Source organism: Phoenix dactylifera, unplaced genomic scaffold, assembly GCF_009389715.1.
Source record: "Phoenix dactylifera cultivar Barhee BC4 unplaced genomic scaffold, palm_55x_up_171113_PBpolish2nd_filt_p 000456F, whole genome shotgun sequence".
NCBI classification, from domain to species: domain Eukaryota; kingdom Viridiplantae; phylum Streptophyta; class Magnoliopsida; order Arecales; family Arecaceae; genus Phoenix; species Phoenix dactylifera.
In genome coordinates this window covers 23,317-49,376 of record NW_024067886.1, presented here as the reverse complement: position 1 = coordinate 49,376, position 26,060 = coordinate 23,317, and the positions used below count along the sequence as shown (strand labels likewise).

At 37.3% G+C, this 26,060-nt stretch overlaps 1 protein-coding gene across 2 annotated transcripts in view; it reads right to left on the bottom strand.

Moving 5' to 3' along the window:
• The window catches only part of LOC103710834 (condensin complex subunit 2), a 38,156-nt gene extending 12,410 nt beyond the window's left edge, over positions 1-25,746 (bottom strand). The window contains exons 1-12 of one of the 2 annotated variants that reach the window (XM_039118973.1): positions 25,257-25,746; positions 25,052-25,153; positions 24,816-24,936; positions 22,722-22,804; positions 22,589-22,649; positions 22,309-22,509; positions 21,924-22,210; positions 21,701-21,845; positions 21,372-21,625; positions 21,254-21,284; positions 9,837-9,973; positions 1,615-1,725 (exon numbers count right to left, since the gene is read on the bottom strand). In XM_039118973.1, the coding sequence (XP_038974901.1) occupies positions 1,615-1,725; positions 9,837-9,973; positions 21,254-21,284; positions 21,372-21,625; positions 21,701-21,845; positions 21,924-22,210; positions 22,309-22,509; positions 22,589-22,649; positions 22,722-22,804; positions 24,816-24,936; positions 25,052-25,153; positions 25,257-25,553 (1,830 nt within the window). In that variant the 5' untranslated portion in view covers positions 25,554-25,746. The remainder of the gene's footprint in view (positions 1-1,614; positions 1,726-9,836; positions 9,974-21,253; positions 21,285-21,371; positions 21,626-21,700; positions 21,846-21,923; positions 22,211-22,308; positions 22,510-22,588; positions 22,650-22,721; positions 22,805-24,815; positions 24,937-25,051; positions 25,154-25,256) is intronic. The other variant, XM_008796735.3, reaches the window with a different exon arrangement.
• Between the last annotated feature and the right edge of the window lie 314 nt (positions 25,747-26,060).

The window sequence follows — 26,060 nt, the reverse complement described above, 5'->3', positions numbered from 1 at the left end:
AGACTTACCTAACAAGAACAGGTCTATAAAGAAATGGATCTTGTGTGGGTTGATGGTTAATACCATAATCTCTAACCCTACCTCTCTACACTTATGTTGCTCGTTCAAACATGAGCTAAGATATAAAATCTATATAGGAAGAGAAGGTCGAATTGCTTCCTTGATGAAAGTTGTGATAACATAATTCATGGCAAATTTGACATGAACAAAACATTGTACTTTGACGAGAAGATGCTTTGCAGTGTTCATTTTATTAAACATAAGAATGAGTCCAGGCCAAGATGATTGGACAAGCTAAATGACAAGTTGTGCATTATGAAGAAATTTCATTTATGCAATGAAGCAGCAAGCACTTAGTGCAGGATATTATCACTCAAATGTAACAATTGCCTATTCCAAAATAACCAAATATTTATGCCAATGGAGCTAGAAGTCATGCTGGGATCAATGGTAGACTCAAGATTACAGTAAATCAGTGATTTTAGGTCGCAGCAGGACTGATGCAGAAGTGAAAAACAAATGGTGCCTCAAAGCATATAGATATCATGAGGCCCTATGTTCAATTAGAATTTGATTTGAGCAGTTTGAGCAGACAGAGCATATTAAAGACCTTTCTTTGTTTTTTCTTTTATATCATCAAGAATTGAGGAAAATAAACCAAGCTGTCCATGACTAGCTTAAACTTCGCTCAGTAAGTAGCTCATTCAAGGTTGTCTGATAAGAAAACAAGCTGAGTCTAAACAGTGGTTAACTTGCTGAAGAAAGTACCGGTTCGGCCTCACTCAAGAATTAGCTTTTGATTAAATGGTCACTAACAAAGCCTAAACAGATACAAATATCACATAAGCTTGAGTCAAGTTTCATAACTTTTTGATATAACTGATCCAAAAATGAAATCCAAAACTTCACTTGAATCAGCTTCTTTCAAGCCCAAATTAGGAGACTTAACTCCGATCGGTGCTCAATTTCAGACACCTACGGCATACAAAATATTCACATACACTGGTCTAAGAAATTAAGTTCCATCCTTACAAAATGACAATTTTTTCATTAAATTTTTTGTTTAAAGATGTATTTTCCATGCTGGAGGTAGTAATAATCTTTTTTCTCCCCTAATTGATAAATATCAGATTTGACACCATACATTTGTATAGGTTTGATAAATTTCAAAAATCAAAAATCCTTCCATACCTTAGGTTAGAATAAGAATTAAATACTCTAGTAAACAGTTCGATCAAATAAAGATATAGAAGAGCCTTTACACGATCTCTATTGCTTTCAGTTAAGCATCATAAGCACAAACAAAAAAAGGTTACAATGGCTGTATGCTAGATTATATTTACCAGTAACCCTTGTTATTGTAATTTCATCAACATATCTATAAGAGAGAGCAGAATGCATGATTCAGCTCCACTAGGTAACAAAATAAGCATGATTTCAAACTCTGCAAAAAATCAGTATTTTCTATGGTTTCTCATTTAAGCCATTAGAATATGCTAGATATGCAATTTTGACAAGTATCATATATTTGTCATGATATATCAAACTATGACAACCAACTATGCTCATTAAAGAGATAGATGGTCTTTAAGAAATGAAACAAAAATGACTTACCACAATAGAAATCTGAACAGATTCTTGCATATGATTCCAGAGCATATCTTTTAATGTATGAACATCAACCTGTTTCGATACTTTGTCATACTGAATATCAACTTTATTTACCTAAATTAATAAGGAAAATGAATAAAGCATCAGTATATAGATCGTCATTTTTTCTTTTTGTAATGAAATAATCAATAAGAATTACTTCCATACTCATCTTCCTATAAAAACTTCCACATTTTGCCTACTTGTGTAAAACATAGAATAATAAACATGCCAAAATTTCTCCAGTTAAATGTTTTTCTTTCTTTTAAAGAGACACCAAACATGAGCTTCTTCTTAAAGAGTTGAGATCAAAAGGTATAAAGCTAATCTCGCATGCCTGGGGTAAAGTCTAAAATATTTTATCACTCTCATACAAAAAAAATTGGAATTAATTTCCTTGTTTCTAATTTATTACGCATATTTTCTATCAAATAGAAAGAATTGATTATTAAAATATCTAACTTGTCTTAAAGAACTCCACGTATTAATTCTATATGTATGATGTCAAGATTCAATCTCTTAGTGGTTTCTAACCATGCAAGGTGTTCAAGGTCGGTTCTATGCAAAGCATGGTTCAGAACTTCAGACATTTTTTCTTTTTGAGTTTCAGAATTCTGAAAACCACCTACGCGACCCAGTTCTTCACCTGCCTGCTTCTTTGGTTTATTAGAACTCCATGCTGTTCAACCTGGCTTTCACAAGGTCCAATGCATAGCTACTCCAATTACAAAACCTGACAGGATAGGGGGCAGGTTCACCAGTTTTCTAGTCTAACCAGCCAGTCAATCAGGGTTTAATAACTATGCCTAGGATATCTTCTCAAAAGTTTAAATCAAGGTTCGTCGTCTCGATACCGGACCTCGTACCGATGCCACACTAGTACAGTATCAATACGGTACAGTATGAAATTTTTTTGGCGTATCGAGTGTCGGTACGCCATCCGTACTAAGTACCGGTACCGAACTGGTACGGTATGCCCCGTGCCACCCAGTTCAGGTCGGTACAACGTACCATGGTCCAAATCATACAACTAGCTGCATCATCTTCGCTAGAAGCCCTAAGCCCCACTACAGGCTTATCCACTATCACATCCTTAGTCTTGTAGTCTTGTGCCTGAATCAATAGCTAAATAACTTCTTTATTTACTAGCCTGTGCTATACTCATGCAACTAAAGTTTGTGGAACTTGAAGCACAAGCTTTGTTAGAAGTCCATAAAAAGACATCTTCTTCTTGAAAGGGTTTTCATCTCACTATAAGTCACGATTTTACCTATACTGTTTTTCTATTCACCTTTGTGTACAACCTATTTTCAGTTTTGTTGTGACAAATTGTACTCTCCATCCTTTAGACAATTGGTGCCAAGCAAAAAGTAATAGTGCTCGATCGGCAATCAAAAATAGCTTCCATATTCATCTTCCAATAAAAAGTTCCAGATTTTGCCCACTTGTTTAAAACATTATTTAAAAAAAGAACATGCCAAAATTTCTCTACTTAAAATTTTTCTCTCTTTAAGAAAAATCCAAACATGTGTTTCTAGTTAAGAAGTTGACATCCAAAAGTGTAAAGCTAATCTTGAGCCATTGCTGTAAAGTCTACAAATATTAGCACTCTCATATCACATTTTTTTTTGAATTAATTTTGTTGTTTTCTTTCTTTAAGAAAATAAATCTAAGAATGCATCAACAAACTAACATAATTAATACTTTATTCTATATTATCATGATTAAGTCAAATAAATTTATAATTCAAGATTACATGCTAATAAAAAATTATTTAAATTTAAGTTTATATAATTTTTTAGAAGAGATTATATATTTTTTTTGGTTTTTTGCACGTATACTTTCCTAAATATATGAAATTGCATGAATACCCTCGTAAAATTACTATTTGCATATATATCCTTCTTTTTATTCCTTTTTGCATATGTACTCATACTATCTAACATTGTTAAAAAATAAACAGCTTAAAACTAAAATGATTGAAATACCCTGATAGGTGATATAGAAAAAAAAGTTATAAATGTATACACGCATATAGCAACTTTACGTCAGTATTCATGCAATTTTTCATATTTAGAAAGGTATACATTCAAAAAATCCATTAAAAAAATTCAAAACATGGCTAGAACTTGCTAAGTTTTTATGATTCAATTGGATCAACAAGTCAAAAAAAGATTGAGCCACATTGTCAATTTTTGTTTTTAAGATCATGACACGGACAAATTAGAATATTAGGTGATCATTTTGGTAATGTTATTCCCCATTTGATTTTGTTATAATTATCATTATTGAATCTATGACATCTATATATTCTTCATCATTTTTAAAAGATTAAAGCATAACAGATTTAAATTAATTATAGATGTTTAGATTAGTAAAATATTTTTTAGTGATTTGTAAATGTTGAGTTGTTTGTTTTTGAGGCGAGAATTTCATAAAAGCAACATAATTCATTCTATAAGAGTTAATATCAACATGAGATCATGTGACATGATAATATTAATCCTTTTTTGCCAACTTTTTTTTATTAAGGACAACTAAATTATCTTTACTAAATTTTGATCATTTTTTATTAGATTTTTTTAGTGTATACCCTCCTAAATATGCATAATTGCATGAATAACCTTGCAAAGTTGCTATTTGCATGTGTATCTTTATAAAGTTTTCTTTTTGTGCGTCTATCTATAAGGGTATTTCAGTCATTTCAAATTTAAATCATTTATTTTTTAAGGGCATTAGATGATATGGGTACATATATTTAAAAAAAAGAAAAAGAAGAGTATACATAAAAAATAAGTATTTTATGAGGATATACATGTAAATAGCAGTTTTACAAGGGAATTCATATAATTTTGTATATTTTGGAGGGTATACATGCAAAAAAAACCCTATATTTTTTTAGAAGTATCAATATTTCAACAATCTAAAAATAGAAAAACTAAAAAAAAATTTAAGATAGTTCATATGATTGTTGTAGAACAATGAGATATATGAAATCCTCATATTTTGGGTGATATGCTAACAAAAATATCCAAATTCTAGAGCTTATGATTTCATAAATTTTTGGCATTTCAAAATTCAAACCATGGTCGGCTGAATAGGGGTGGCAAAATATGACCCGACCCGCCAACCCGACACGTGTTCGACCCGCCATAAACAGGTTTGGGTTTGGCCTAAACAGGATTCGGGTCGTAAACAGGTTGACCCGTTTAACCTGTTTATTAATTGGGTCGGATACGGATTTTAGATGTCTGACCCGCTTAACCCGTTTCTACCCGTTTAATATAGGTTGAACCAAATTTTCTGGCCCAAAAAGGCCCGCACGCCGCTCGGCCCAATTTCACCGCAACTTCTCCTCTCTCTAGGGATTTCCCTGATTCTATTTCAATTTCACCCCTCAACGTCCCTCTCCCGATCTCCCGATCTCCCCTCTCCTCCGCCCTCTCTGGATTCTTCACCTCCGCCCTCCCCTCGCCTCTCCTCCGGACCTCCGCCTCCGCCCTCTCCGGATTCTTCCCCTCCGCTCTCCCCTCGCCTCTCCTCTGGACCTCCGCCTCCGCCCTCTCCTCCCCCTTGCCGACTAGTTCCGCCTCCTCGTCAACGGCGACCACAGCAGGGACCCGAGCAAGCCTACAGACTGTGAGAGATAACGGCGCAGCAACTCAAGGGTTTCGCGATCCGGGGTACGGTCTCCATCTACTCGGCGAGATCGATCTCGTAGCTCTGGAGCCGAGGCATGGAGGGATCGTCGGGGTTCCAAACTTCCAGTGGTAGATGGAGAAGGTCCTCATCCGCTTCGGCTGGGCAGACGGGGGCTCGGATTGGGAGGAGTGGGCCTGCGCCGGGACCAGCCGTGTTGCCGTGGACAAGGCGGCGATGGGGAGCGGCAGACGGGTCGGGAGAAGGCAGCGGGCGGCAGCGATGGGGAGCGGCGGACGGGTCGGGAGAAGGCAGCGGGCGGCAGCGATGGGGAGCGGCGGACGGCCGGACGGGTCGGGAGAAGGCAACGGGCGGCGGCGATGGGGAGCGGCAGATGTGTCGGGAGAAGCCGAGAAGGCAGCAGGCGAAAAAGGTCATTTTTTATTTTAAGTATTTTATTTCTAGTTATTTACAGTATTATTTAGTTAAACGGGTAAGCATAAACCAGACATGTTTAATCGACCTGTTTAATAAACATGTTAAATGGGTCGGGTCGGGTGACCTGTTTATTAAACAGGTCGGGTTCAGGTTGTAATTTCTGACCTGTTTATTAAACAGGTCAGGTTCAGGTTTATATTTTTCTGACCCATTTAACATTTGACCTGACCCGTTTATGTCTGACCCGACCCGATTGCCACCCCTACGGCTGAACCGTCCCGAACCAAGCGGTTCCGCCCATTTTGAGCCGTACCGGTGACTCACCGATAAGGTTCGGGCTGTAAAAACGGCACGCTGCCAGAGCTTGAGAAGGAGAAGAGAAAGAGAGAGAGAACGGAAGAGGAAGGAAGATGGAGAGGCGGCAAACGGATTTTTAAGCGATTTTTAAATGATTTGCCAACTTCACATAAAAATTTTGAATTTTTTTAGCTACAGCCGGACCCCTATTTCATTTGAAATAGGAGAACCGGCCGCAACCTCGACCCCGCGGCCCTCTATCGGCATCCGCCACCTCTCTTTTTCCCTCCCTCCCTCCCCCGCTCGCTCTCTCTTTCTCTTCTCTTCTCCGGCTCCGGCAGCATGCCCTCTCTCGGTATGGGCCGTGCCGGTCCTGTACCGAGTCGTCCTGCTAGGAAACCGATATGATGCTCGATACCGATACTTTCAACCTTGATTCAAACACATTAAACTAGGACAAAATTATTATGAGTATTGTAGAATAATGAAACACTAAAATTGGCACAATACATCAAACAGTTTTATAAGATAGATATTTTTAACTTTTATTTATAAGCAATAAAACAGTTAAAAGGTTACCAAAGGCCCAAAACACCTTTGAAGAAAAATATTAAAAACATGTTATAGTTAACAAATAGCATGATATAGTGAAAGCATGAACCATGGATAGCAATTTATGACATGACCTGCCGAACGAACCGCAACCAACCAACTGCCACACCTAACCAAAACTAGGAAAAATGGATACCTTTGCCATTTTTCAAAAGCCAAAATAGTTGATGCATGTTTTGATAATGTATGTGGCATTTTTTAGATTTTGAATTTGTTAACTTTTGTTATTAGGTAAATATGGCTCATGGCTGCATAACAGCAAATACCAGCAAGATATTTAGATATTGCATGGCAACATTTTGGGATGGTAGGCAATGATCAAAGAGAAATAGAGGATATCATTAGTGGAGAGGAGGTGAGTGGTGGGTCTCTCACCTAGGGGCTATTTTGTTTGCCTATATTTCTAGATGTAGCAAAAATCTAGAAATGTTGCATTTGTATTTGCAAGTGTCTATTTGGCTTGCTTACATTTCGTTTTTCGATATAAGCGGGTGTGATCACCTTGCATCTGACATGGTAAGATTACCTTCACTGATATTATTAAACATATCATCACATTATATAGATACTATAATACTCAACTATAGTAATTACAAAATATAATATACATATAACGTAATGTAATGTAATTTGTAATATTGTACTATAAAATGAGATATAATATAATACAATACATGATATTATATGTTATAATATAATATTATATTATAATGTTATCTTATACTATAATATGATATACTATGATAAAATATTATAGCATCACATATAACGTAATATAAGACAATACAATATACTAAATATAACACAACATAAAATAATGTAACATAACATAATATAACTATATATAATACTATAGTATTATATTATTTTACATAAATGAATATTTTACTATATAATTATTGATATTATAATATCATTTCATATAATTATCATATTTTTAATTTTACTAATTAATTAGCATTGACGTTATAATCAATGTAATTAAGATATGCCGTACCGCCCTAATCGAACGATATGGGGCATACTGTACCATTTCGATTTGTCACTATTATCCGGTACGGGTGGCGTACTGACACTCGGTATGCTAAAAAAATTCTGTACCATATTGACAGTGTGCTAGTATGGAACACAGGCACTGATACGGGTTCCGGTACCAAGACGGCGAATCTTGAATGTAATAATTATCACCATATTAGTGTAATAGTAATTTTTATATTTGTATATGTTCACATATAATTATATCATATTATATTATATTACTTTATTATAATATATATTATTATAAGATATTATGATATTCATTGTTACATTATCATATCAGAACTATTATAATAAGAATTATGATAATATCATAGAAAGGCAACCCAGTGCATGAGGCTCCTGCAATTTTAGGGTCTAAGGATAATCCGACATGTATAGACTTACCCCACATGTAGAAAGGTTGTTTTCATGTTCTGAAGCCGTGACTTTTAGGTCATAATGGAGTAACCTTACCATTTCACCAAGGCTCACCCTCATCCTAATAATATTTTATTATTGATAATTGTAATACACTAACATATGATTATTGGAGAGGAAGGTGATGGTAGCGCTTTAACGCTTCGTCTAGAGCTTGCATATAGAGATGTGGTTAATTTTGGCTACATCATTAGATGTAACAAAAAGGTCTTAGAATACAACTCGATTGCCTGCATATAGCCTAGTTGCAAGCAACCAAATACCAACATCTATCCACTTGCAACTAGGTTGCAGCATCTAAGGCTCCGATGCAGGCAACCAATCCCTTAAAAGAATGCTTAGCACGAATGAGTAGATATGTAAGTGAACTCGAACATGCTTGCCAAAGTTATTATGAAGAACTACATGATTACAAGGTTAAGAGTAACCAAAAGAATATGATGATAATGATGACAACAATGATTAGACGTGACTATGCCATCCTCACGATGATAAGCTCAAAGATCACATTCCTCTTTTCAGTATTGTAACAATCCAGGACATCATACAAAAAAACTAGCCAGAAGTTATTATTTACATTTCTTGGCTCTGTATAAGTACTCAAAATCTTTCCGATGCATAATTTATGTGAGACTAAATACACTCCTGCACGAGTTCTCACATACTTCCCCCCCCCCCCATTTAGGCCCTAACAAATAGGGCTAAGGGTCCAAATCCAATTACAAATCTCAAGATCAACCCATAGTCAATCCTAAATAGGACCGTGTTGCATTATCCCCTAGTCACACATAGGCCATAGGCTGGGTCCGCTCTGATATCATTTGTAACAATCTAGAATCTCACCCAAAAAGACTTGCTAGAAGGTATTGTTTGGATTCTTTGGCCCTATATAAATATCCAAGATCTTCCCAATGCACAAATATGGGACTAAAAACTTGCTCATGTAATAACCAAGGATTTTACTTAAAAAGTCTAGCCAAAAAGTTATTTAGATTCCTTAACCTTGTATACATATCCAAGATCTCTCTAACGCACAACTGAGTGGGACTAAGCACATGCTTGTATGGGCTCTCAAATATTTTCCCCATTTAAGTCTTGGCATCCTCGCCAACCTAAGGTCCAAATTCAATCACAAACGCCAAAAATCTGCCTGTGGTCAACACCAAAAGGGCTTGTGCTGCAATTTCTCCTAGTTGATGTAGGCTATATTTTGGATCTTCTTTGGAACCATTTATAACAACCCAAGACCTTACCCAAAAAGGCTAACTAGAAATTATTATTTAAGTTCCTTAGCCCAATATAAGTACCCAAGATCTCTCTGGTACATAACTAATATGAGACTAAACACATGCTCGCACAAAGTCCTCACAAGCTTAAATGAAATACAAAAAGAAAATCAAGTATCATATTGGTCCATTTCCTATCATCTACACGATACTACTAACCAAGGGCAACATAGTACACAAGACTTCCACCACTGTGGAGTCTGGGGTGGGTCAGCTGCATATAGCCTTACCCCCACCATGAAGCTACTTCTGTGTTTCAAACCAGTGACACCCATTCACAATGGAGCAACCTTACGATCTGCAAGATACTACAAATATTACATTATGTCATTTGTATATGACGGATGACATCCTTCCAAACAAATATAAATGAAGGCGGTATCTATGACTACCCCTAAAAAAACAAACTGAAGTAAAATCAAGGAATATGACACAATGATAAGTGAAGAAACAAACCTGGCGTGGCTGGCGAACAAGACTACCTGTATCTTCATTATCATTACAGACATTTCCATCATCAAATTGGTCATTGTTCATACTTTCATTATCCCATGATGCCAAAACATATGCATCAGTACCTTGCTTTATTTCATCTATTAAATACAAAAGCAAAATAATGAGTATTCAATAGCTTTAGATATCTTGGATGGTAAAGGCAAGTGAAAAGAATATGTTCACTTGTTTCATACAATGAACAAAAAAACAATTCTAATATATGGCATACTTTTGTTTTGAAAGTGAAAATATTATTGAACATGAAATCATGCAACTTTATAAATCATCAAGGAATTCAACTAATCAAAAAACCAAATTAGAGCCACGAACAAGTACATTTACATGATAGTAATTTATAACTTACTTTTACAATCACAATAACTCAACAAAAAATCAAATTAACAAAACATGATCCCCACCAATTTTAGTTGGACATATACATCTCTGTTGAGATCCAAAAGTAAAAAAACTCTAGGTAATTATCGTTGAAACTTGGTCATGGCATCTACTTGAAGCATTTAGTAAGGCCATTTTATGTGAAACAAAAAGAGAATATTTAACAATGTTCTAGAATTATTGAAGGATGACAAAGCCGCTCTAGTACTACTAGTCAATCGATCAACTGGATGATTAGATTCCAATTGATATATGCTAGCAAATAGTAGTTTAGTTGTCCTATGTTCATCTTTCAATTAATAAACAAACTTATCAAACAAGTAATTAAAATTTCCATTTAGGAACTTCAAAACCATTCATCTACTTAGTCAAGATCCACACTTGAAGATGTCTTTTCTATTTCTTGTGATGGATAGTGTTCAAGATGACTGAAATCTCCTCCTAGAGAACATCATTAATTACTTTTAACTGTTGAGTCCCTTCTAGTCTAGAAGAACAATGTCAACACTTCTAGGCTATAGATAACTCATATCTGCCCCAAAGTGGTACAACCTATAACTACTACAGGGGTAGATTGATTTCATAATAGTTAATTATGGTGCGATTGATTAGACACTTCAACAAATGCTCATCATCCCAAAAGATCATCATAGAGGTATGTGAACACAAAACAGAACAAGATAAATATTTTATTAATGAAGCCTAATCAATAAAATATAACTAGTGCAGCAAACTGAAAATAACTACGACAGAACAATAAAAAAATACTACCAGTAAACTTTGGTTCTAAGGATGTGATAAATGGCAACGATGGTAATGATGATGGGTAGAAATAATGATTGATGGATGAAGTAATGAGGGTTGGATAGAAGATTGTGATAGAACTAATAGGATAATTACCTCTGCGAGTTTGGTCCCTCCGATCCAATGAGAATCTTCAGGCCGTGCTCCATCAAGGCATCGAGACGAATGATAACGGGGTCAAGAAGGTGGCTTCAAGAAAAAATAGGTCAAGAAGCAAGATAAAAGTGGAAGAAAAAGAATTTCTCAGGGCTTCGCCCACGATGGTACTCACCTTTCTAGGTTTTCTTCTTCTTCCTTTTTTTTTCAAACTTCCTTCCCCCCCTTCTTCCATATATTCAACATGCACAATTCTATCTCCAAGACTATCATCCATCCTCCGTTCCTAGAGATGAGTGATGGCCAGGGGCATTGAAGAAAGGCCAAGGCTCAAGCAATTAAGTGTGGTGGTTTGGGATTGGGTTAGGCTTCCTACCACACGTAGGTGGACCTTTTTTGCTTAGCAGTTCTAGTATATGACTCGACTGAAAATCCAAGCCTAAACATGGCTTTGGATGGAAAATATAGAAACAACAAAAAACATAAACTATGTACAAAATGGAGCCCTGAGACTACATCACAAGTTATACACAAATCCACCTTAACCAAAAGAGTATCTTAATACAATTAGCACAATAGTGTTTCTTCAGCATAAATGAAGTAATACCTTAATTTCTTCGTCCTACAAAAGATAATTAGTGATGGAAATCCAAGATCTCATAAAAGGCAAAACATCCAACCACCTGATAGATAGCCAAGATGGGCAAGGAGAGGCTAGCAAATGTTATTCTTGATAGATTTATTCATAATTTTCATAAAAGTGGCTGACCATGTAATAAGTTCCATGTTAAAGAAGAAAAGCTGACTAGCTACTTATATGGATCCCACACATAACCACAGCCAAGGATTTATAATGCAATGAGTTAGGTAAAGGAGCAGTAGGTTCAATTCCCAAAAAGTAAAGCTAACTTCCAATTTAAGATTGATGCTTTTAGGGGGCCTTTATCTATTCAACCAACATTAAGGATAGCAGAAGGTCCATCATCTTGGGGCGCACCCAAGCAACTAACCACAATGAGGCATGCCACGCATCACCTTAAGCTTTGTCTAATTGTTAGGATTTAAAAAAAAAGTAAAGCAGAATCTTCCTTTCTGATACTTGGCAACGAAGAGAAATTTAAGTGGCAATATGAGGTAAAAATTTTTCACAAAAAAATAACTCTAGTTTAGACAGATAGAAAAGGGGAAAAAGCAAGTGACATTTTCTTCAAGTATTATTCGCATATTTAGCCAATAGATGTAGTAGAATAAAGAAACCTCAGCAAACTGATTAGTTTTCAGTCAAAATGGAATGTCTCATTAATACAAAACCACCTAATTAATAGCCAGGATGGATGAGGAGAGGCTAGCAAATGTTATTCTTGATAGTTATACATCACAATTTTCATAAGAGTGGCTGATTATGTAAAGATTCCTTGTTAAAGTAGAAAAAGTAACTGACCACTTTTATGGGCCCCATCCATAACAAACCACAAGCAGAGATTTATAGTTTAGTGGAGCAACTAAAAGAGAGACCGGTTCAACTAGGATTTCAAATATGAAAAACAAGCCAAGAAGCACCAGCTAGCAAGATAAAGTATTCTCAATATAGAAAGGGGATAAAGAAATAGAGTTCTAACATTTTCAAGCAAAGGAGGAATAATAAAGCAACTGGCCACCATGAGGACTCCTATCACAAGGAAACCAAAAGAGGAAGTGAACCTCCAATTTAAGGCTGACAGCTTTAGAGAGCTTTTCTCTATTCAACAACATTAAGAGCAGAGGATCCATCAGCTTGGGGTGCCACCAAGCAATTAGCCACAATAAGACATGCCATCATCACCTTAAGATCTGTCTAATCATTGATACAAAAAAAGTAAAGGAGAATCTCCTTTTCCAATACTTGCCAATGAAAAGAAAATTTAAATAAAAAATATATGGTAAAAAATTATTTTACTAAAAAATTAACTGCATTTTAGATTGGATAAAAAAGGGGGAAAGCAAGGACCCATGGAGGCATGTGTGTAGTCCCACATCATTTATGTGCTGGAAGGCTCTTGGGTACTTATATAGGGATAAGGAATCCAAATAATACCTCCTACCTAGTCTTTTTAGGTGAGGTCTTTAGTCAAATGGTATTGAATAAACCTGGCCCATAGCCTATATAGACTATGGGACACTGCAACACGAATCCATTTAGGCTAACCACAAGCTGATCATGATACTTGTGAATAGATCTATAGTACTTATGATTGGATTTGAAAAGATTTGGCCCCTTAGCCTGGCAAGAATGCTAAGGCTTAAATGGGAGAGCATGTGAGGCTCCATGTGGGCGTGTGTTTCATTCCATCTAGGTTATACAGTAGGAAGATTTTGGATACTTTGCATATAAGGATCCATGCAGACATGTGTTTAGTCTAGCATCGATTATGTGCTAAAGAGATCTTGGATAGCTATACAAGACCAAAGAATCCAAATAGTACCTTCTAGCTAGCTTTTTCGGAAGGATCCTGGGTCATTACAAGTGGTATCAGAGCGGATCTAGCCCATGGCCCATATGGGCTAGGGGACACTGTAGCATGGGCCCATTTGGGTTAACCACGGTTTGATCATGGTGTTTGTGATTAGATTGTGATACTTGTAATTGGATATGAATGGATTTGGACTCTTAGCCTGCGGAGACACTAGGGCTTAATCGAGGGGAGTATGTAAGGATCCGTACGGCCGTGTGTTTAATCCCACATCAATTATGTGTTGCAGAGAACTTAGATAATTATACAGAGCCAAGGAACTCAAATAACACCTTCTAGCTAGCCTTTTCAGGTGAGGTCCTAGGTCATTATAAGGCCAAAGAACCCAAGAATACCTTCTAGCTAACCTTTTTTGGTTAGGTCATAGGTCATTACAAAAAAAAAGGGCATTTTCTCTGATTATTTTTTGTATACTTGGCCAATTTAGGTTGTGAAAAATCCAAGTATGTTTCGCATACTTAGTTCTTAAAAGATCCTTTCAAGAATGAACTTTTAATGATTGTGGAAGATCCATCAAATAAAAATCAAAGTGGAAACACTGCAAGGATACAAATCTTCAGCCATTCCCATAACATTTAAAACATGAAGATGAAGGAACATGTGATCATAAATACCACTGTTAGGATCCCACATATGCCATGAAAATTCGAAATAATTTTCAGATTGCAGCGGAAAAACTATGCGGGATCCGTTCATCGCATGAACATATTTTAAAACCATTCGTTTGTAGATAGATTAGAATTAAATTATTTTAAACTATTTTAAAATCATTAAGAAGATTAGATCTTTACCTTGTGCGGGTAGATGGTCTCCGCAAATCTGATTCACGTGGATTTGTAGAAGGTTCGATGGAAGCCGCACACGCGTCCGGCCTCTACGGGTATCCACACGAGGTAATGATTCGATCGAAGCCTACGTATCTCCCCGGCGTGCTAGCTCCCTTGCAGAGATGGCTTTTGATGGCTGAAGTCCTCCCTTTCAATCAACTCTTGAATGCCAAAAGGGAGGAGGTAGAAGAAGGATGGATCAAGGAACAAAAACAAAGCCCTTGCAGCCTTTTTCTTTTCTCATGCGCTAGACCCAAGGAAGAGGAAGAAGAAGGCGCCACCACCCTTTCTTTTTCTCCCTTTTCTCTTGCAGCTGGAAGGAGGAATGAAGGGAAGAGAGGTTCTCACGAAATGCCCAAGAAAAGCATCAAAAATTCTGGCCGAAATCACCTCTCCCTTTTGAAATGCAAAGGGATAAAGATGAGCTCCTATTTTTTAGGAGCTCATCCTTATCTCTATTTCATGCCACCTAGGAGGGGCGTGCTCCCTTCCTTTTTCTCCCACGCATGGCTCAAAGATAGGGGCATATTCCCCTCCCTCTTATCCATTTAAATCTGCCACTTAATCAAATTAATGGGTGATTTAATTTGGGTCTAGTGCATGAGTCCAATCCTAGTCAAAATAGGACTTGTATGAACCCATTTCAATTTCCTCCTTATCCTAATCTAATTAGGATTTAATTGAACCATGACTCTATTGAACTCTTCAATCCTAATCCAATTAGGAGTCATGAAATTAATTAGGTTAAATTTAAAATTAATTAGGACTTAAGAAAATCCTAATCTAATCAGGACTTGTTCAATTTTCAGCCCTAAGACAATTAGGACTTTAGAAATCCTATTCCAAATAGGATTCTAATTTAACTTGAAATCCTAATCCAATTAGGACTTCATGAATCCCACTCCAAGTAGGACTCATGATCAAGTCCAATTAATTAAATCCAATTAATTAAATTAAATTGCAATCCGATTGCAATTAATCCTTCTTCTAACCACTAACTCTTAGCGGGTTTTCATTTATCAATCTAATTGATTATTTGTGATTCCTAATCACATTCAACCATCGGATCGGTCAATATCTCTAATGTGTGTGACCTCATAGGTTCTATTCTGACTGGTAGTGAGATATATTGCAATCTCTATCACAATATCATTGAAAACTCCTTTCAATGGGTTGAAACAATTCCAACTCAACTCACCAGGGATTATCGACCATCAAGATGATCCCTGTGAGTCTCACCATCCACCAGTGACACCTAGCAGTATGTAGTGGCCACCCAGCAGAATAGAATAATGAACCTCTAGGTGCAGTTATCGTATGATACAGTCCTTCTATCGTGGATCCCTACAGACCGGAGGTCATGGATAACTCGTCAAACCCCGTCGTCTGTCATATGTCTAGATTTATTTGACTTGAGTTCGATAGTGGAAAACTCTTTCTCCACTGTATATTACTGCCCTGGCCAAGGTCTTAGAACTCAGTCTAACAAATCACATAGGATCACTCCTCTTCTATCAAGATCGATAGATTCCATGTAGGTGCGTACCCTAATTCTACAATGAACTTACTGCAGCCAATCTACACTACAAGGACCCATATGACTAGAGACACGGTTCCTCTTCGTTCTTGATGAAATCAAATGATTTGATTGCATCATTGAAACGAGTATTCCAGCTCCGAGATGCTTGCTTTAGTCCATAGATGGACCTTTGCAACTTGCAGACCTTGTGATCTCCATCACTGGAAGTGAAACCCAAAGGCTGCTCCATATAGATATCTTCATCAAGATATCCATTCAGGAAAGCAGTTTTCACATCCATCTGCCATATTTCATAATCATGAAACGCTGCAATGGTAAGAAATGTTCGAATGGATTTTAGCATGGCTACAGGTGAAAAAGTCTCCTGATAGTCAATGCCTTCGCGCTGACTATACCCTTTCGCCACTAGCCTTGCCTTATAGGTCTCTACCTTCCCATCCGAACCTATCTTCCTTTTATAGATCCAATTGCATCCAATAGGTACTATACCTTCTGGTGGATCTACTAAGGTCCAGACTTGGTTGGAATACATGGAGTCTATCTCTGACTTCATGGCTTCCAGCCATTTCTCGGAATCGATATCTGATATCGCCTCGTTGTAGGTATTGGGATCCTGTACATGTTCCCTATCTCCCATGAGAAACATTTCCTCGGTGTCCTCTACTAGTATACCTAAGTATCTATCGGGAGGATGGGAGACCCTACTAGATCTATGAGGTGAAGGAGGTACTATGTGTACTGGCTCTATGTGAATAGGTTCTATAGGATCCATTACTCGTTGCTTTTCAGAGACTTTCTCTTCAAGCTCAATTTTCCTCCCACTGCCTTTATCAAGGATAAACTGTTTTTCCAGGAAGACGGCATGTCGGCTCACAAACACATTGTGATCCTCTGAGATGTAAAAATTGTATCCTAATGACTCCTTAGGATATCCAATGAAACGAGCACTTATGGTCCTAGGCTCTAACTTGTCCGCCTGTAGTCGCTTGACGTGGGCCGGACATCCCCAAATCTTGAGATGGCCAAGACTCGGCTTCTTACCATGCCATATCTCATACGGTGTGGTAGGAACGGATTTAGAGGGAACTCTATTCAATAAATAAATTGCGGATAATAAGGCATCTCTCCAAAGAAACATAGGTAGATCAGTGAAGCTCATCATGGATCGGACCAAATCCAATAGAGTCCGATTCCTCCTCTCTGACACCCCGTTGAGTTGAGGTGTACCCGGAGGCGTCCATTGTGAGACTATGCCATTCTCCTTGAGATAGTCCCGGAATTCCCCACTAAGGTATTCTCCTCCTCGATCTGATCGAAGAACCTTAAGGGTTTTTCCAGTCTGTTTTTCTACTTCATTTCTGAACTCTTTGAACTTTTCAAAAGACTCAGATTTGTATCTCATAAGATACACATACCCATATCATGAATAGTCATCGGTAAAGGTAATGAAGTATGAATAACGACCCCTGGCTAGCACATCGAATGGGCCACATACATAAGTGTGTACCAGGGTAAGTATTTCAGTGGTCCTCTCCCCATGTCCTACAAAAGGTAATCTAGCCATTTTTCCTTGAAGACAGGACTCACAAACTGGATATGACTCGAAAGTCAATGGGCCAAGAAGCCCATCTTTCTCCATTTTGTTCATTCTGTCCTCTCCAATATGGCCAAGCCTGAGGTGCCATAAATACTTCTGGTTTATCTCATCTCTGGAAAATTCACGATATGCCATAAGTTCTTTTTGGGCCAAAACTATTTATTTTGAAAGGCTTTGGATGGAGCAGAAACATATACAAAGAACAATACAAGAGGCTTGGAACAATGAGCTAGCAACAGCAATGGAATATAGCATTTATTTGCTACTATCTAGAATAATGTGTGCCCCTAAATAGTGGGATTAATAAGATATGGGTGCTATTCATTATAGATTCAAGGTATTACGGGAGAAGAAAATGTTGTTACAAATTCAAGAAGAAAGGAACGGGCTTAAAAATGAAGAATTATCAAATTTTGTGCTTTGAAGAACCACTACAAATGAGACAAGGGAAAATAAAGCTACATTAACAGTCTAGACCAAATGAACTGGAGGTGGCAATGCTAACACAAGAAATTTACATATAGTTATAACAAAAACGAGATGGAAGAAACACATTGATGAATAACTGGAATGTGATAACGAAGGAATTTAAAGAGCATCATGACAAAATTGGAGCTTTCTAACTTCACATGGAGATGAAATATTCATTAGGAAGTCACGAGTAACTTTTGGCACTATTTTCATCCCTTAAGCAATGACAAGCAAATTAGGAATTGCGACTTATTCATGAGTCAACAAATTTTACAATACATTGGTGTTAGAGTTGCATGCAAACAAATAAGTCATAGAACTATTTTGTCGCTAATCACCCTGTGAGGACCCGTGCGGGCGTGTGTTTAGTCCCACATCGGTTATTCGCTGGGTAGATCTTGGGTACTTATACAGAATCAAGGAACCCAAACAATACCTTCCGGCTAGCCATTTTGGGTGAGGTCCTGGGTTGTTACAAATGGTATCAGAGCGGATCCGGCCCATAACTTATGTGGACTAGGGGACTCTGCCGCACGGATCCATTGAGGTTGACCACAGACCGATCGTGGTGTTTGTGATTAGATTTGAATGGATTTGAACCCTTAGCCTGACAAGGACGTCAGGGCTTGAACGGGGGGAGTATGTGAGGATCCGTGTGGGCGTATGTTTAGTCCCACATTGGTTATTCGCTAGGTAGATCTTGGATACTTATACAGGATTAAGGAACCCAAATAATAACTTCCGGCTAGCCATTTTGGGTGAGGTCCTGGGTTGTTACAAATGGTATCAGAGCGGACCCGACCCATAACTTATGTGGACTAGGGGACACTGCAGCACGGATCCATTGGGGTTGACCACGGACCGATCGTAGTGTTTGTGATTAGATTTGAATGGATTTGAACCCTTAGCCTGACGAGGACGTCCGGGCTTGAACGGGGGGAGTATGTGAGGACCCATGCGAGCGTGTGTTTAGTCCCACATCGGTTATTCGCTGGGTAGATCTAGGGTACTTATACAGAATCAAGGAACCCAAACAATACCTTCCGGCTAGCCATTTTGGGTGAGGTCCTGGGTTGTTACACACCCCATCACAAGTTATTCACAAACTCTGCAATAACTTGGTAAGTATTATGATTTTTATCCTAGCTATATTTTTATACAACTTTCTCTCAAATCAACCAAACAAGAGAAAATTCTCTACTTTTCCTTTGTTAAAAAATAATTAATCTTTCATAATCCATTTTCTTGAAAACTAAACACATCCTAGGTGATAAGGACCCACACGGACTATTCTTCTTTTGTCTTATTTTTTTCATTTTTCAGCTAGAGTGGAAACCTTATTTTTTGAGTTAGACTGAATGGATGTGTAATTTCGCACTTAGTTTTTAAATTCTATGAAATATAATTGAATTTTTGTTGTCTTTAAAAACATTTGAGTCATCTATAAATAGTCTCTAGGAATCAATGTGAGTTTGATTTTTAAGTGAAATCATCACAAATAATTCAGACTGACAAAAAAAAAGTCTTCTTCATGCATCATATTGCATCTTTAAGGGTTGAGATCAAATTTTAGGAGCAATTTGTAATTTGAAGAGTAGAGGCAGTTTTCGTTTTACAATAGCGACCTTTTTGATTCAAGAAGAATCACTTGAATTTGGTCTAGGGCTGGAATGAACTACTTCGTAGTTTTATTTGATTGTTATAACTAGTTTGTGTCTTTGTTTGAGAATGAAAATCCAAGAATTTTGAAATTCAATCATCCTATGGTCAATCTGGGCATTGCTTTTTCAGATTGTCCAGCACGAATAGTTGATAATTTTTAGCTAGATATGATACCATTTCAGCCAACCATTCTGGTCAACCACGAGAGCCTGAGCCAAGTTTTTCTAAGAAGATGCAAGTCCAAAGACACAAAAGGTCCTTCAAATTTTCCGTTGCAAAATGACAAAGAAAAATACTATATTTTCCAATGCACATCTCTCTAAACCACACAATTGACATAGCTGTTAAATTCTCAACCATCAACCATAAATAGCAGATGAAGCTTAGTTGATTTGATAGCTATATTGTAAACTTGCCGAAGTGTTGGATAAATGAGCCCAATATATATTACAACCTAATACTTTAATAGATTAAAAAAGTGTGACCCCACCAAAAAAGCTAGACACCATTAAACTAGTGCATACTAGTAAATTTTGAAAACTTAAACACTACACATGTAAGAGCATTTTCTAGACTAGACAATTCAATTGATCATTTCAACTGCAGAAGCTTTGAAATGATTGTTGTACACTCCATTTTCCAAGTAACAACCATGTCATGCCTTGATATTTCATGTCCAAGTGCCCACATATATCAACAGTTCAGAATTCCTTCAACTGAGTTTACAGATAAGACAAAGGAAATATGCATGAAAAATTATTATCAGCATCTAATGATAGAAACTGCAAAAAGTGTACCATGATATTCGAAAAGGTTACTATAGAGTTACTTCATTCTAAACAATATAAATATATATATATATATAATGCATCCTCTTCATCCATTATCACTTGTGATTAATTGCATAGTTTGAATCCACAACCTTAAGGTCAAAATATCTTGTTCAATCAACAAGCTTTACGTAGGAAAACTTCTAGAAGAATGGAAAATCTAGTGCTTACTCTAGGAACTACAAAAACAAGATAAAACACTAAATTAATTAATCTTCAATTGTAAATTTTAATCAAATTTTTATATATTACTCCAAGACGTATTGCTGATATTTTTTAAAGAAACCATTTTTTATTTTTAGAAAATCATGGGAAAGAAGAAAAAATTGCACCATGGATGTACAGATTCACTAGTATGATGAAGAAAATCTCAAAGCACAAAATTTTCTTAATTATTAACTAAACATTTCCACCACTATACACCTTAATGCTAGTGACTATACTTATGTGTACTCTAGCTCTGCGAAGACAATTCTGGCAAAATGTAAAAAATACAAATAGAAGATGCTAATAAAGTAAATATATGACCATGTAACAAAATGCAGATAAAAATTATAGGATCTTGCATAACAATAAGGAAATAAATAACCAGGAAAATTTTGCAAGTTGTAGACACTAGATGATGTTAAAGAGACAACTACTTACCAAAGGAATTTCTTCCTTTCTTCCCAAGACACTGCAAGAAATTTCGGTGCTATGTTATACACAATAAAAGGAATAGAGACTCCATAAAAATCAAGTTTCTTTGAAACATTTGTTGTACCATAACATTAGGAAGAACAAACAATTTGACAAGAGTATCAGGTCTATAGTGACAGTCTTCTGGAAGTGTGATATTGCAGGGCCCTTTGTTCGTGGGTAATAGTAGAGATTTTGGATTCTTCGGGGGTGCAAAGACATCTGGCATCTCATTGTCCAGTAATTTCGTGAAGTCAACATCGGGAACTTCTTTTCTGGTCTTTTTCTTCTTGGTTACTAGCTCTGGTTCGCTAGCCAAAACTGGAACTTGTTCTAAACCTGCAACAACATCCCTAACATAACAGAACTGCATATAAGAAACCAAATCAGCAAAAATTAAAAGTTTATTCTTACCTTTAACTTTTCGATACTTCCAATGATCAGGACCTGCCCATGCATTTGATTTTGAAGTAAATCCCAAGCCTAGAGACAAGAAACAATTGATTTTCTCAAATTTTTCACCTATATCTGGATCATCCAACATATATTCACCATTTTCCTGCATCAATAACTAAGATTTTGTTAATCACATGACATTTGTTTTAACATATATAGTCTGCAAAACATAATCATATACCTCTTGATGGCTAGTGGAATTTGGATTTGGGCTAATGGAGCTGTCATGGATGACACTCGTGTGGTCATCGTAATCAAAACTCAAAGTTCCACAATCATCAAACAAATTATCATCCAGCTCTAAATTGTTATCCTCCAGTACATGGCCTTGAACCTCAAGCATTTGTTCTAAAGACTTTGTGTCTGATGGCCTTTGATTATCTTCATCAAACTGATTCACAATATCCTTCAGAGTTGGTGAGATGTCATTTTTCAAGGGCATGTAATCCATCATCTTCTCAACATGATCTGTGAGGAAAGAACATGTAATGCAGACAAGAAAAGAAGCTTACATTTACAATCAGAGCTTATGCAACAGAAGCAATTTTGTGGCATTGCATCCATACCTTTGGAAAATGAAAGGTCAATCATTTCAAGTTTGTTGTTTTGTGTTTCAAGCAAGACGCTCCTCTCAGGTGCTTCAAATGAATCAAAGAGTATACGACAGCCACAATATACTCCAAGGTTGTTCAATAGTAGACCCTTGGCACCACCTTCATCAAACTGTGCAGAAGTTTGATGATACAGAGGATCCACAGTGAATGCCACTAGAATGTAAACAGTAGCAAATTGGTTTCAGCAGAGGCATTAAAATTCTTATATTACAAGTAAGCCATATGATTTTACCTTCAATTTTTTTCACATTAAGAGCCTCAAAAGATGACTCCAGCGTTGATAAAGGTGACATCTGCAATTAATAAAGTGGTATGAGCTGAAAATAACAGATGAAAAATGTCCATTCCTAAGAAACCGTATATACCTTCCTTTCTAAGTCTTTCTTAGAAAGCCCATCCTCTTGAGCAATCCCATTATGATCATCAGTTTCTGTTGTGACAAACCACACTACTAGAATATTGATCAAAATTTACAACAAAAAACTGCTTGGCTACAGAAAATAACAACATTGAAATCAAACATGAACACCATAGTAGGAGCCCAGAGAGAAACATAAAATAGTGAGATGTGGACTTGAAACAATGCCCCTGTCAAAGAGAAAACTAACCTAGAACTTATTATGATCATATTAGCAAACTGGGAAAGAAAAAAAAAGAATGAAAGAAAAGTCTATGCAGTTGGCAGCATTCCTTTATGTGGGATAACCTGAAAAGAAATGATAAGGAAAATTAGTTGATCAAGCCTTGTTGCTAAATAATTTACTTGGATCATGATTCTTCTGAGTTGTTGAATTTTCAGGTTGAGTAGACAATTTCACCAGCATACTTCCCTCCAGAATAAAGCCAACTCAATCACTTGAGAATGCAAGAGAAGTTACAAATCTTGAAAACATCTAGAATCGAGGACTTGAATGGCTCTGGTTGTAGAAATCCTAAGATATTTTTGAGCAGAAATCTAAATGGATCCAGACCAAGACATATTTTAACTGTACAAAATATGAGAAAATGCACATGTTGAGGAGAAAAAGACAAATATAAGGAAATCTGAAAGGTCAAGTGACAGCAGTATATCTCCATATTTGATGCAAAGGAAAAAACATGTATAGAGGTCAGTCACAAAAGGAACAAGCTGAGCTTTACTGAACAGCAAGTAATTTTTTTCCAAATATTAATAAGCAACTGGTTGTGAGAAACTGTTGTTGAATCTTAGTCAGTATAAAAGGAATCTTTTCAGATATTACCGGTGTTAGACACTTGAAGTGGATGCTAAGAGTCAAACATGATTTATTAGCAGAGATGATGATGGAACCTAATTTGTGTAAAAGAGGATTTACTCATTTATCATAGTATTTTCAGGAACTATGATCTTGAGAGGCTGCGCCTAGCATGTATTTAGACCCCCATCAATTGTGCGCTAGGGAGATCTTAAGTACTTATATATGTTTATTCCACCAAAATAGTGAACTAGACCTATGCTATGGAACAGGCTTGTCCCTGCTCCCTTCAATTATCATTTTGTCTTCATCTACTTTATAAACAATCAAAAAAATGAGAGAGATATTTGGTCTTTTCAATAAAATCCAAATCATCGCAATGTTTAATGTGCATTAAATGCACATTATTTCCTCAACTTATTTCTTGTACTTGTTCCTTCAACCAAATGCCAAAATATGCCTCTTTTGCAGAATAGGCGCGTCTTTTCAACAGTATAAGCTATAAGGGATATCCCTTCCAAAGCTATTCTACAACCAAACATCCCCTCTAGGTCCTACTGTATTTCTAGAATTTTCCATTTGTACCTATAGAAGCTTGTAACAATTGTAGGTGCCCATAAATTTTCGAACTTTCGTTCTTGTAAATATGCAATGTTGATTCCCCATTGCATAATTCTATCCACTACCAATGTACTCTTCCTAGTTAAAGTTATAACATTTCAAGTAGCAAAACAAATCTTTGTTTTTCTTTAGATTGGTTTCTTTGCATTCTTTGTTGATGATGTGGAGCCTTGTCTTCGTAAAAACTTCACCCCTAGGAGGCACCCTGGACCCAACTAACCCTTCCTTATTTCTTACCACAACGAGGATATGTCATGGTGCATTGCTTATGAGTGATAACTTGATCAGCAATTGCTCAGTTTTCATCACAACATGGTCATATTATGGCACATGATATATGAGTGGTATCCTACCCAACCCCCCTGCCAACTTATCACAAACTAATTGGGTCGTGGCATGCTGCAACAAGAAAAGTTCTAGCACTTACGAATATCAGTTTAAAGGCCATTCCAAAGTTTGCCTTGCTTTTTAGCTATTAGCCATTGTTCCAAATCCAACCCTTTGCCTTTTTCTACTAAGTCTGAGACCAGCATTGGCAGTGTTCTATATTTCATTCATGGTAAATATAAAGTACAAAAACCACTTAGAGGGGGAAATTATAACTTCAAAAAAATAAGAAAAAACCTTTCTCTTCTTCTTCTCTGCCAGCCCGATTGATCCCTCCAAGGACCTTGTATGCCTCAGAATGCACCGAATCCACTCTCATAGAATATATCTTCACCCCAGCTTCCAGAGTGCAGCTTGCCTGCACCAGAAATAGTATTAAGTCAGTGAAGGAGGCCAACCCTTGCCATGTAAATACCAGCGCCAAGAAATCCAAAAGAATCAGCCAAAAAACAAGAACGAAAAAAAAATGAAACCTTCTGGAAATTGGTCTCGTCATCATCTTCGGGTCTAACTCGGATGATCTCACTGAGATGGTCTATGAGACCCAGCTCCCACGTGTTCTTCTGGTTTATCTTCTGCAGAACAAAAAGAGCAAAGAGAAAAAAAATTGAAGAAGATTTGAGATCATAACCCTAGATAGACAATGCAACATAAGGAGACATGAGGGAAGGGACGAACATTCTCGCTTGCGAGCTTGATGCAGTTGTGGAAGAGATCCATGATCTGGTCTCGGTCCAAGAGATCGTGGCGGGCAGAGGGTGCGGCGGAAGGGTTGGGGGCGAAGGACCGGCGGCGGATAGAGGCGGCGCGGGCAGCGCGGGCCTGGGCGCGTTCGAGCTCGTCGTCGTTGGAGCCCAGAGGGAAGGCGTGGGACGTCGGCGACTGCAGAAGGGCGGCCGTGGGAGTACGCGGCCGGTGCTTCGACGCCACCGGCCTCGAAGGGTTCGGCAGCGGGGTGCGGCACTCATCTCCCATTTTGGTGCCTCAATCCCCTTTCAGAAATCGCTCTATGGATCGATCCCTGGGACGAAGGGTTGCCCTCTTTTTTCTACTTTTGCTCACTCGCTTTAGATCGGATAGAGAGAGCAAGGGAGAGAGAAATTCGATTTCCCTCCGTCGCCGTATAATTTGAATCCAGAAACCGCTCGGACCTTCTCGTATGATATTTGGACAGCTGGAATGTTTAAACCCGGCTAGTTCTAAATACACCCCCCCGATTGCTCAGGACACCCCCTAAAAACCAAAAAAAAAATACCCAAACTAACCTTTAGTGTAATTACCATATTGCCCTTGAAATTTTCTCAGTACACCCCCCTTCCTCCTCCTCCGTCTCCTCCTCCGTTTCGTTTTGAAAAGGAAAAAAAAAACCACCCCTTAAACCTCTCGATCCATTTACATCGTTTAGGCGATCTTTGAAGGAGATTTAAGCCCCATTCGAAGCATGGACAAGCAACTAGTGATTTGGGACGAAGAATCGGCCGC